The sequence below is a fragment of the Oncorhynchus mykiss genome, chromosome 23 (assembly GCF_057628025.1).
Source record: "Oncorhynchus mykiss isolate SJ-2025 chromosome 23, ASM5762802v1, whole genome shotgun sequence".
Lineage (NCBI taxonomy): Eukaryota > Metazoa > Chordata > Actinopteri > Salmoniformes > Salmonidae > Oncorhynchus > Oncorhynchus mykiss.
In genome coordinates, this window is record NC_143044.1 from 9,769,576 (window position 1) to 9,781,639 (window position 12,064).

At 41.2% G+C, this 12,064-nt stretch overlaps 1 protein-coding gene across 2 annotated transcripts in view; it reads left to right on the forward strand.

The window, feature by feature from the left end:
• LOC110502405 (uncharacterized) overlaps nucleotides 1-11,424 on the forward strand; it is a 32,968-nt gene extending 21,544 nt beyond the window's left edge. The window contains exons 4-8 of one of the 2 annotated variants that reach the window (XM_021580396.3): nucleotides 4,587-4,752; nucleotides 6,783-6,916; nucleotides 7,083-7,204; nucleotides 8,851-8,956; nucleotides 9,159-11,424. In XM_021580396.3, the coding sequence (XP_021436071.2) occupies nucleotides 4,587-4,752; nucleotides 6,783-6,916; nucleotides 7,083-7,204; nucleotides 8,851-8,947 (519 nt within the window). In that variant the 3' untranslated portion in view covers nucleotides 8,948-8,956; nucleotides 9,159-11,424. The remainder of the gene's footprint in view (nucleotides 1-4,586; nucleotides 4,753-6,782; nucleotides 6,917-7,082; nucleotides 7,205-8,850; nucleotides 8,957-9,158) is intronic. The other variant, XM_021580397.3, reaches the window with a different exon arrangement.
• Nucleotides 11,425-12,064: the final 640 nt, after the last annotated feature.

The window sequence follows — 12,064 nt, forward strand, 5'->3', positions numbered from 1 at the left end:
TAGCACGGTAAAGGGGTTGTTATAGCACGGTAAAGTGGTCCTTATAGCACTTTAAAGTGGTCCTTATAGCACGGTAAAGTGGTCCTTATAGCACGGTAAAGGGGTTGTTATAGCACGGTAAAGTGGTCCTTATAGCACGGTAAAGTGGTCCTTATAGCACTTTAAAGTGGTCCTTATAGCACGGTAAAGTGGTCCTTATAGCACGGTAAAGGGGTTGTTATAGCACGGTAAAGTGGTCCTTATAGCACGGTAAAGTGGTCCTTATAGCACGGTAAAGGGGTTGTTGTAGCACGGTAAAGTGGTCCTTATAGCACGGTTAAGTGGTCCTTATAGCACGGTAAAGGGGTTCTTATAGCACGGTAAAGGGGTTGTTGTAGCACGGTAAAGGGGTCCTTATAGCACTGTAAAGTGGTCCTTATAGCACGGTAAAGGGATTGTTATAGCACGGTAAAGTGGTCCTTATAGCACGGTAAAGTGGTCCTTATAGCACGGTAAAGTGGTCCTTATAGCACGGTAAAGGGATTGTTATAGCATGGTAAAGTGGTCCTTATAGCACGGTAAAGTGGTCCTTATAGCATGGTAAAGGGGTTGTTGTAGCACGGTAAAGTGGTCCTTATAGCACGGTAAAGTGGTCCTTATAGCACGGTAAAGTGGTCCTTATAGCACGGTAAAGGGGTTGTTGTAGCACGGTAAAGTGGTCCTTATAGCACGGTAAAGTGGTCCTTATAGCACGGTAAAGTGGTCCTTATAGCATGGTAAAGTGGTCCTTATAGCACTTTAAAGTGGTCCTTATAGCACGGTAAAGTGGTCCTTATAGCACGGTAAAGGGGTTGTTGTAGCACGCTAAAGTGGTCCTTATAGCACGGTAAAGTGGTCCTTATAGCACGGTAAAGTGGTCCTTATAGCATGGTAAAGTGGTCCTTATAGCACGGTAAAGGGGTTGTTGTAGCACGGTAAAGTGGTCCTTATAGCACGGTAAAGTGGTCCTTATAGCACGGTAAAGGGGTTGTTGTAGCACGGTAAAGTGGTCCTTATAGCACTGTAAAGTGGTCCTTATAGCACGGTAAAGTGGTCCTTATAGCACGGTAAAGGGGTTGTTGTAGCACGGTAAAGTGGTCCTTATAGCACGGTAAAGGGGTTGTTGTAGCACGGTAAAGTGGTCCTTATAGCACGGTAAAGGGGTCCTTATAGCACGGTAAAGGGATTGTTATAGCACGGTAAAGTGGTCCTTATAGCATGGTAAAGTGGTCCTTATAGCACGGTAAAGGGGTTGTTGTAGCACGGCAAAGGGGCACGTGTATGTTTATGTTTATTAGTAACAAACATCAGGGGCTTTCCAGTCATCTGTTTAGAGAGAGCATTGAAGTTAGAGTCTGTGGCTGGGCCAATGATGCATCATTCATGATGATAACCTGAAAAATCTACATCTGAACCTAAACAACATCGTGCAAACGAGACGGTTTACCAGAATTGGTGTAAATAGAAAATAATAATCTGTTTATATCTGAAATAATCTCCACGTTTGCTAACCATGTACTGTATCTGTAACATCACTCTCTCACAGCTGTCTAAAATTAGATAGCCACATTTGTTTGTTAAACCTTTGTCTATGAAAATGTACAAATGCAAGCACAATGTCAGCAGTAAAATAGGGCAAATTACGTTTCTTGTTTTTCTGTAGTAAGCACCATTTTAGAGTAGTATTCCAGTAAACTCTCATAAAGTAACTACGATTCTGCTCAGTTAACAATGTGTAACCTATAAAATCCCCAGGCCAGCTCTCCCTGCGCTCACTTTCCGTTCCCAAACAGGATGAATGAGTTCGCTCTGAATGTTATCTTACCAATGCCAGAGAGACATTTTTTATTATTTATGGCTTTTTAAAAGTTGTGGCATTGTTGTCATTTAAAAAACATCAGTATGGTAAAACATGGGCACATGGGTGGCATTTTAACACACTTGAATAGAAAATGAGGCTCGTAGAGTTCACAGAGTCCCAAAGCTACTTCAATTTTATGTTTTTGTTTTCAGCTCAACATCATAAGAAAACCTGACCTTGAATATGAAAAATAACAACATTGGCACAAGATTTATCCCAACCCTATTGCATTGTATTCAACTTTGCCCCCTCTCTTGTGACAGTTGCCTGTGCTTCTAAAGAAAAGTACTTTGGCATTGTGTGGATGCCTCCCTTTCCTTTTGAGGCTTTGGCACAATACCGGAGCGGCTATGTTCAGGGGGTTTCAGAGAGAGCTGGTTCCAAACTATCCCTGTCAGTTTGGGCCTGGGGGCCGGAAAAGCTTTCCACTGAAGCAAAGGGTGAGCCCAGCAGGAGCATACACTACAAAGTCTTCAAAGACAGAGAGAGAGAGAGAAAAAAAGAAAGAGGGAGAAAGAGAGAGAGATAGGGGAGAGAGAGTGAGAGAGGAAAAGAAAAAGGAGAGAGGGGGAAAGGGGCACAGTAAGAGAGAGAGAGAGAGAGATCCCAAAAAGTGCTCATTCAAAGAAAACACATCCTCTCTTACAAAAGCTATTTCTTAACATTCTTAGCAGAACTTACTATTCTTTGAGGTCATCAAATTCTGACATGATTTCACCTTGATTATGGTATTTGTCCAGATAACTTGGTGTTGTTATTCTCTCTGGGCCAAACCCTGACTTGAAAGAAGATTTTTAGGACCACACCAGCTGGCCTCCCAAGCGGTTGGTCTTTTCCCCTGCTGTGAGTGTTTCTATGGTTACGCCACAAGCTGAACCCCATAGATGACACATCAAAAGGAGGAGCAAGTCAGCTGGGGCACATCTAAGCTCCATGAATGACACCCATGGTTCCCTGTGCCTACACACATCTATCTACCCCACCTTTCAAATCAACACCAGGGTCACCGCTGGGCTCACTATAAACACAGAGATCAATAAGACAATGGCCAATTACCACCTACATAGAGCCCTCTTTTCTAGCTTCATCTGTTCTCTACCAGGACCAGCGTGCTTTGGGGTTTCTTGTGATGAACTGAGATGCAAGAAAGAGTCAACACTAGAGTGGAAGATGACTTGTAATCAAGTTTCTAATGTGAGCAATGAACATGAGTTCACTCTTACGGACTCAAGCTCCCCCTTTCCCTATCCTCAAAGCAGTACTACCTCAGACAATGGAGCCATCTGCAGGCTGTCCCTGGGTTATTGAGGAACGGGATTTGATGGAGGGAACATACCAGGGCCGGAGTCTTCTGGACCTTCCCTTTTCCCGAGTGCACAGGGCCATAATGCCTTTAACAGTTTAATCCTCTTCTCAGAGGTCAGAGGTCAACGGCCTGGTGTGGCCCGCCCTCTGAGTCCCCAAATGTGGGCTGCCTCCTTCTAAGGGCTAAGCACACACAGATGGGGTAGGTCCTTGGAGAGTGCAAAGACCACACTGTTTTTGCCCATGGAACCAGGGCCAGGAACCTGGGCCTAGCCCCTTCTCAGTAGAGGCAGTGTCTTCACCGAGGGGAGAGTGGTCGTGGTTCCAGCGGGGAAGTCAGACGATGGTCAAAGTCCCGTGAAACAAAAACAAAGCCATGGAGTGTGACTTCAGTGGTCATTCATCATGCTATTTACCCCTTTTTATGTTTAAACGTCCAGTGGTTTCGTAACAGGCTATTCAGAGTTCCAACAAGGAATTCTGGAAGAGAGCACTGCCCAGAGATGATTCTATTCTAGTGTAGAGTTTGCACCTTGTGTCCAGGTTAGAGGTAACTTCAGTGCGGAGAAGGAAATTATTTTGCACAAGATTAGGAAGTGACTTCACCTAATGAGCCTCCTGAGTATCGGTCCTGGGTTCTGAAGTTGTGTAAGTGGCGAGTGTGTAACCTTCACGTGATGAAAAATCCCCCTACTGTAGAAGTGACACTGCACCTTTAAATGTCAACAAGGAAGCAGGAAAAAACAACACTCGTCTCCAGGCTTTCATCTTATTCCGTTTATGCTACTGCTGGGTGCCTGCGTTGTTTGAGTTATACATGTGATTTTTTTACGTTAGCGTGGATGTGACATCCAGAGTTTCCTCAGCTGGGATAAACGGATGTGAACATTTTCAAATTCCAACTTTACACAATGACTCGGAAAGTGTCTCTCATTGTTCTTTGAATCACCACACATGTATCGGCATGGCACATAGATTGGAAGGCCTACTTTGGACAAGTTCATGTTGAGTTCAGAAGTTTGAGGTTAGGTTAGCATAAACCCAACTCAATCTGGAAAAGAAACAGTAAATACACACTATATATGAAAACAATAATTAAAGTAAGTTATTAAGTTGAAGTAGGTTTAAAACAATAACAATAAACTCAGATATCCCAAAGACGCTTATAAAAAATGTGGTAGCATATAAGGCCAAGAAATACAAGAGTGTGATGGCCATAACACATTTTCACTCTTTTGAATTTGTAACAGATGGTTGCTGGCTGAGCCAAGTATGCAGTATTGGAGGGCCATTCTTGACCAACGAGTGAGAAAAACAACTAAACTAGATTTGGATATTGTAAAACACATTTCATATGCCTCCTACTCACATCCTGTACCTTTTCTTCCTGTCTGTCCCCCAGGACTTCTTCCTGCAGCACTGTAGCTGTGGAACGGCCGGCATGGCCTTCCATGAACAGAAAAGACACTCTAGGAGTGAGTTCCTGACCACCTCCGTGAGCGGCACCCTCTCTGACCTCTCCACCATCCCTGAGGTCACACACCACACAGGACTCACAGCCAGGGGAGGTCAGTTAACTACTTAATAACATGATAACAACCCATAATCTACATCCATGCATCTCTCCTCACTCAAAATCCAATGGATATTCCACACATTCTCCAAAAGTAATTTTGTCCCGGTTTGACTGTGATCTCATCAGAGGTTTCCAGCCCAATCCTTTTGTTTCCCTCAGAAAACCATAGTGTATTATTTCATTGGCAGGTAGATTAGCACTTCATAACCTGCTCCTGCGGTAATCATTCAGTCACAAGACCAATTTATAGTAATGTTTACCCATAGTTTTCCTGAAATTGATTTTCTGGGTTTATTTAAAAATCATTAGGGGTTTTCAAAATGTGACCGGGCGACGACCCCAGGTGTGATTTCGCCCAATGTTCACCATCATCGCATATAACATTCCGAGCAACAATAGTCCCCCAGAAATATAATTATTTCCCCAAATGTTTTTACTCTCCTGTTTTCGGAGTGGCTCACGTTCCCTCAGGTGGGCTGACTATTATTATCTACTTTTATTTATTCAGGGAAGACCAATTGAGACCAGTGTCTCATTTGTAATGGTGCCCTGAGGACAGAGATTCCATCAACACAACAACAAAAGATAAGACACAAGATAGCTATAAATACATTACATCAGGTTATTACAACAAGTTGTAATAGTCCATTGAAATGATTGCACACTTCAGTAAACTAATTTAACAACAGAGTTTTAAACGTCCTTATAGGCACCAGGGAATCCAGGTGTATTTTGTTTTGTAAGATATTCCGTAACTGTGGTGCGTTAAAACTAAAGGCAGATTTACTAAACTTTATGAATACAAGCTGGATCTCAAGAGTTAACGAACACTGCGACAGGACACAATGTGTGCTCTCTCATGGTGTCAAGTCTAGTTGCCACTATATTACGAAAGGTGTACCGCAAGGGTCGGTATTGGGACCTGTTCTCTTCACTATTTATATAAATAATATTGGTCTATGCAATCCTGTAATATTCATCACTATGCAGACAATACAGTTATGTATGCCATTGCACTGAGTGTTGCCCGAGCTATGTTAGAGCTGCAATCTGATTTTGTTGCATTACAGAAAGCCCTCGTTGATTTAAAACGTGTACTTAATGCGGGCAAAACTAAATATATGTTGTTCTTTAATTCACAAAAAAAATCTTAAAAGGGCTACATATTCACTCATTGGACAGCTCTCTCATCGAGCGGGTTCCAGCCTACAAAAATCTGTGTGTTTGGATTGATAAAGATCTAATGTTTAAAAAAACATACTGATGAGGTAGTTAAATGGAGGGAACATATAGAGTCCCATGGATTCAGGAATTTCTTGCTCTTCCGATAAGCAGGATTCAGGAAATTGGAGCTGGGGAGTAGGAGGATGGCGAATGGTACTGCGATAACAGATTGAGGACGTGGGGAGGTTGAGTGGGCAGTGGCGGCAGGTTGAAAGAAGGGGTTCCTCTGGGACTGCTGATTCACATCACCATGTGTCATAACAGTTTCCCCCCACTATGAGCAGCGAGTGGTTCCAACCCTTGTGACTCTAGCCTCATTTATACCTGGCGCTAACATGCGTCCTTTGTCCTGATCTTGCCCACATTCTGATTGTGCCCACATTTTCAGAAATATGTCTACACATGGTATTAAAATGTGTCTCACTGTGTTTGCATTGTGATCAACTATTCTTTAAAAAATGTATGTATTTATTTATTTTAAGACCCATATTGATGCCATAAGTCAAATGGTGCCACCTGTCAATGAGTTAAGAAGGTGGGATAATGATGAATTAAACGGTTTCACTGTCCAGATCCGTCTACTCTTGTAAGGTTTCCAGACACAATGCGTGCCTGACTACCTTCGTAGGTGGTTAGAAAAATCACAATCAGATCACAATGCGTATTTTAATCATCTCCAGTCTACACCGGTCTGAAAATGTGGGCACAATCAGAATGTGGACAAGATCAGAACAAAGTATGCATGCTAGAACCAGGTACAAACAGATCTTCTGATTCATTTATTCTCTCTCTCTATAGAGAGTGACCAGGGTGGATGCCAGCCCCTGGTGCCCCTTTGGAAGAGGGGCTTGAATCGGATGAGCTACTCAGAGGGAGATACGCGCTCCTATCTCTCTGACAGTACAGAGGGTCTCTCTGCCCCACACAGACGGGTGAGTCACTCTAACATCCCTCCTCTGACTCACTGGCTCTGCATAATACCCTAAACCCCTGTTTAAGGTGCAAATATCTACATCAGCCCAACTCGATGTTACCCGACCAAACAGTGGGTAAAGCGCCTATTCGTTAATGCTGAGAGATGTGTGTTTGGTTGTGTAGCTGAGTGAGAACTACACGTGGGGCAGAGTGAAGGATCTGGTGAAGAAGACCAAGCTGAGGAACCAGAGCAGACTGGGACAAACATCCACCTCCCTCAAGAGATCCTGTCCACAGCTTTACCGGTGAGGACACTCCCCACCCACCCACCCACCCCGCTCTCTCTTGCTCTCTTGCGAAGGAAACACTCAGTCTACTCGAAATACTGTATCTCTTACTACAGTATCTGTAAACAAACACGCAACTAACACTAGGATTACCTTTAATTTAATAAAATTAAAAATAACTGTTGGCGCTTGTTGCTCCTTCAAGGATGTTTGAAAATCTTGAGCTAATCATGCTACAAGGAAGGAGAGGTTAAGTTGTAATTAATCACAGCTCGCTTTAGTTTCATATTTTGTAGGTGCCTATTACTTCTAGATAATTTAGTCTTAGCAGAAAGAAGAGTTAAGACTGTCTTTGGCAGTAGGTCATGGGTTGTGTTTCCAGAATGATTCAACTGCTTCCTAGGAAGAATATAGACACTGAAAATACTGAAAATGCCCAACCGACTCATATCATCTTACCATTTAGAGATAATTACTTAAATTAAATTACTTTTATATTGCTTTTTAAAATGCAGTTATAACACATCACTTGTAAGTAGCGATTTAACTTTCCCCTGTGACAAATTATCAGCCAAGCTAAAATCAAATGGATTTTGAGAATAAAATGTACCACTAACCAGAATATATTGTTACTCAACACAACTGTCAGAAGTATGTGCCTTGACAAATTATCTTGAGTAATAACCACGGCTTTAATATTTTATTTTACAACATTCAGCATACGCCATGGAGAACTTAGCCCACAACCACTGGAATCTATCTTAAATAGCGTCCCGAAAATGTCAAAATGAAGCAAAAAAACGGACTTGTACACAAAGCAGATGCACTCTTCAGTGTCAGGGAGCGACTACGCACCGTTTATTTCAATATGACTGAGGCAAATATGATAAGCTTAAGTGTTTTTATCTGAGTACAAGCTTGTAAAATTATACTTCCCAAGCTCACTGGCTCTCTCCACTGGTGGTAAATGGTGACTAGCACTGCTGGGTTTAAATGGCCTAAGCTCAAAACCACTGAAAACAAACCAACCTCCCTCATTTGTTAAACAAAACACAATTGGCCCCCTCTAACAGTATGTCAGCTTTTTTTGCAAGCAGGAATCTACGCCAACATATTTGGAGTAGACAAAAAGACGTGGATATTTTGGGTTAGAAAGTATTGACAGCCTTAGCGACTTTAGACGAATACCAAACTATGACAGGTTCTTGGCACTTCAAGATTTTATTTTATTTTGTTCATGCGAAATGGGTGTGTCAGTGGAAGAATTGTGGTATTATTCTGTTTGAGGGTTGTAGAACATAAGGATCTGGTGGGAGTTGAAGAGCTTGAGGAAAGAACAGCTATTTGTTGTGCCCTTCAACGTATTCCACAACTTGGATGAGCACTCCTCAGAGTGAGGGAGCTGGGCACGGACCCAGACTAATAGCGGAGGGGTTGCAGTGTCTGGTTTGAGGTATGCAAGGAGGAGTTGGAGAATTCCACATGTATTTCAGAGTGGTCCAATGATATATAGAGATATGCAGAATTTATCAAAAGGGAGACCCTCTCTTGGAAAGAAATGCATGTGGAAAAACCATCCTGTTCTCAAGCGTTGTGCAAACTAATGCATTGCTCATTGTAATAGCATTGGAGCACACCAATAACAATAACCCATTTCCCTACAGCCCTGACCTGGGACCAGTGGACCTACCAGGAAGAAACAGGAACTCCATGATCGCCTTGGGCCATCAGAACAAACTGGACTTCCAGTGGCCCAGATAACCATTGTTGGTACAGAAAGTTCTGACGCAAAATATTGCTAATGCGTAGTGAAACATGTTGGAAGCATGCTGTGCATGTACAAGCACAACTGATTTAGCAGCTGTCGTGCGATCTATTCTCAGTGTACATGTGTAATAAAGATATCCAAAGAGGTGAAGAGGCAACACTTTTGTAACACTGCCCACACTGAACGTCTTTGTTTTCTACCCAGATATGAAACAGACGGCCCGAAGTGGGAAGAGAATGCCCGGAAGAGGATAAGGTGAAGATTCTCGACTGGACTGAGAGAGTAGTGTGAAAGGAGGGATGTGAGAAATAACACTTGTGATGGATGACAAAACTTTGAGTGAGGAGTGAAAAGAAAACAAAAAGAGGGATGGTCATAGACATCTCTCTTGAGATACAATTCTAAACTAAGGGATTGTATTGTTTCAGATAAGGGAACATTGGTATTTATATGAGAACAGACATGCATGTACTCCACAATGTACATGAATACGATACAAATGATTTCATCTTGTACTATAATCGTTTTTCTATTCAATTCATATTGTAATGCTTTCTCTAAATATGTGTTATGTTAGTGACATTTCAGTACTATGTGTTGATGGAGGAAACAACAACTCTTTGACATGGTTGTTCCAACTAAGAAATAGCCTAGACAATATTCTGGGGTGAAATTAAAGGGGTAGTTCACGCAAATTACAAAATGACATTGGTTTCCTTACACTGTAAGCCGTCTATGGACAAGCTATGGCAGCAATGCATCCTTTGGTTTAGTTTCCCTGCCACTGTTTCAACATGCTAGCATTTTAGCATTTGTGGCACAAATCCCATTCAAGTCATGGGACCGATATTATTCGCGCATCATGCCCAAATCAATACATGATTTAAATTCTAGATAAGAGCGTCTGCTAAATGACTAAAATGAAAATGTAAATGTAAAAATAATTCGAAAGTATCTAAAGTCGCTTGTCATACTCAACAAAGTCACATAGATTATTTGAACATGATGCTTGAAAAAGACAAATTTCGGTCCCATGACAGGGTAAGGAAACCAATATGTAATTTTGTGTTTGGGTGAACTATCGCTTTGGTTATCATGCCCCCTTGAACAAATGTGAAACATACACATATCATACATATTTGAGGATTGTACTTAACTATTCAACACATTTTGTATGAATTCTCTTCTTGTTTTGAGTGTAGGCCTAAGAGGCTGTGTGTGCATGCACTATACAGGGATAATAGATTGTGGTGATGTTGTGTGAATGTGCTGTATATAACAAAAGTTAATTGTGTACAGTCACTGTGTATGTACAGGAGGGGAGTTATGCCTCTGTAAATTCCTATGTTTATATGATGGAAATGTATACTTTTTTGGAGATAGGGGTTCCAGATCCCTTATGATAAAACACTTTGAGGATGCTAGAAAACGTTTGTGATGCATTGCCGCAAGGTTTTTTAATGTTCCTCTCAAACATTTATGTAAAAAAAAAAAAAACTGTAAAGAAAAAAAACAATAATTTCGTTTAACTGCAACATGTACAGTATTTTATCAAAGGCTGCTGTTGCACATGCTCATCTTCAAGACATTTTTTTAAATTTATTGTGACATGCAAGTCTGGTTTGACAAGCTAACGGTGATTTTAGCTTTTCTACATCACGGTTACATTCCCTGGTTTTCCAGAAATCCTGGTTGGAATATTCCCGTATTTCCTGCTTTTCCCTCGTAATGCCATGAATCTTCCCAACAGGCTTCCTTGAAAAAATGTGAATTTTGGGAAAGCTACTGGAATTTTGCAACCTTAGTTACATCACTATGAGCTTCCTTTGATAACAGACAGGCAAGTGCCATGGTACCTTGGAAATCTCACTGGGTAACTACAGAAGGAAAGTTCAACACAAAAACGTTGAAAAGGATGAATAAAATAGCTTCAAAGCCTTGACATCTAATTGAAATACAGCAGAAGTAAATTCCAAATGCTCAAAACTGCCCAGCGTTGTTTACAACAGGAATGGAGGTCATCAAATGTTTTGAAAATACTAATCCCACAGTAAGAACAAAACAGTTAGTTATCCAGTATGTACTTCAGCAATGTGAACAACAGTATAGTACAACACCAATGAGTTATTCATCATGGTCAACATGTACTCCTATTAAAATAATAATGTACTCTGTAGTTCTGTACATGTAGCACAGCTGTAGCTGTATCATACGGAATTCATGTACTTCTAAATACTCTAATCAAGTAGAAAATAAATCTGTTGCAACTTGAGATGCAGTAAATGCTGTCAATATGCATGATAGGCCTACATGTTTTGTCAGGACTGGGATCTAAAGACTAAAGATTGTGATATCTGTATATTGTAGAGTCACAGTAAGTTGTACATGGATGGAATATCTCAATATGCGTAATGTATCATTATTCAAAGTTATTTTTCGAAATAAAGTTGACATTTTCAATGACATGAAATGCTGTGCTTTTAGTAATTTTATACCACTCACCGAGTCCTGCAGGATATAAAGCAAATCGTGTTTCTCATGGAAAGAAAGATGTAAAGATCACTCATTCACTAGAAACTAGAGTTTCCAAATAAGTGGAAAGATACACTCAACAGTGTGCCCTTAGAGATTCCCCTCTCTTTATGATTCATTCTATAGTAAAACCTACTATGCGGTTTTCTTGGAAATTCTACACAGGGACACTCGATATCCACACTTAAATGGATCATTGTTCATTAACAACTTGCTGGAGAGGTCACAGTCAAACTTAGATGCATAAAGTACCGGTCTGAAGTGAGCTCTCCCGGGGCAGTCCCGTTAGTTCTCTTATATACTGCTTACACAGACAAGTTATATTTGCACGATTTCGCTTATTCATCATTCATAATTAATTCATCATTAACGTTTGGTTCATGCATGTGACCGACCAATTTCTCACAAGGCTTCCTCTCCAAGCGGAGACCTTGAAACTGAGATATCCCTTGTGTTCTCAAAACAAGGTTCTGGGCGTACTACCAAAGTGCTCTACTGATAGTGAGAATTCCTCCCAGGCACGTTCAATCAGTCACTTGCATGAACACAGAAATTGGTTATTAGAACAGCACAAACAT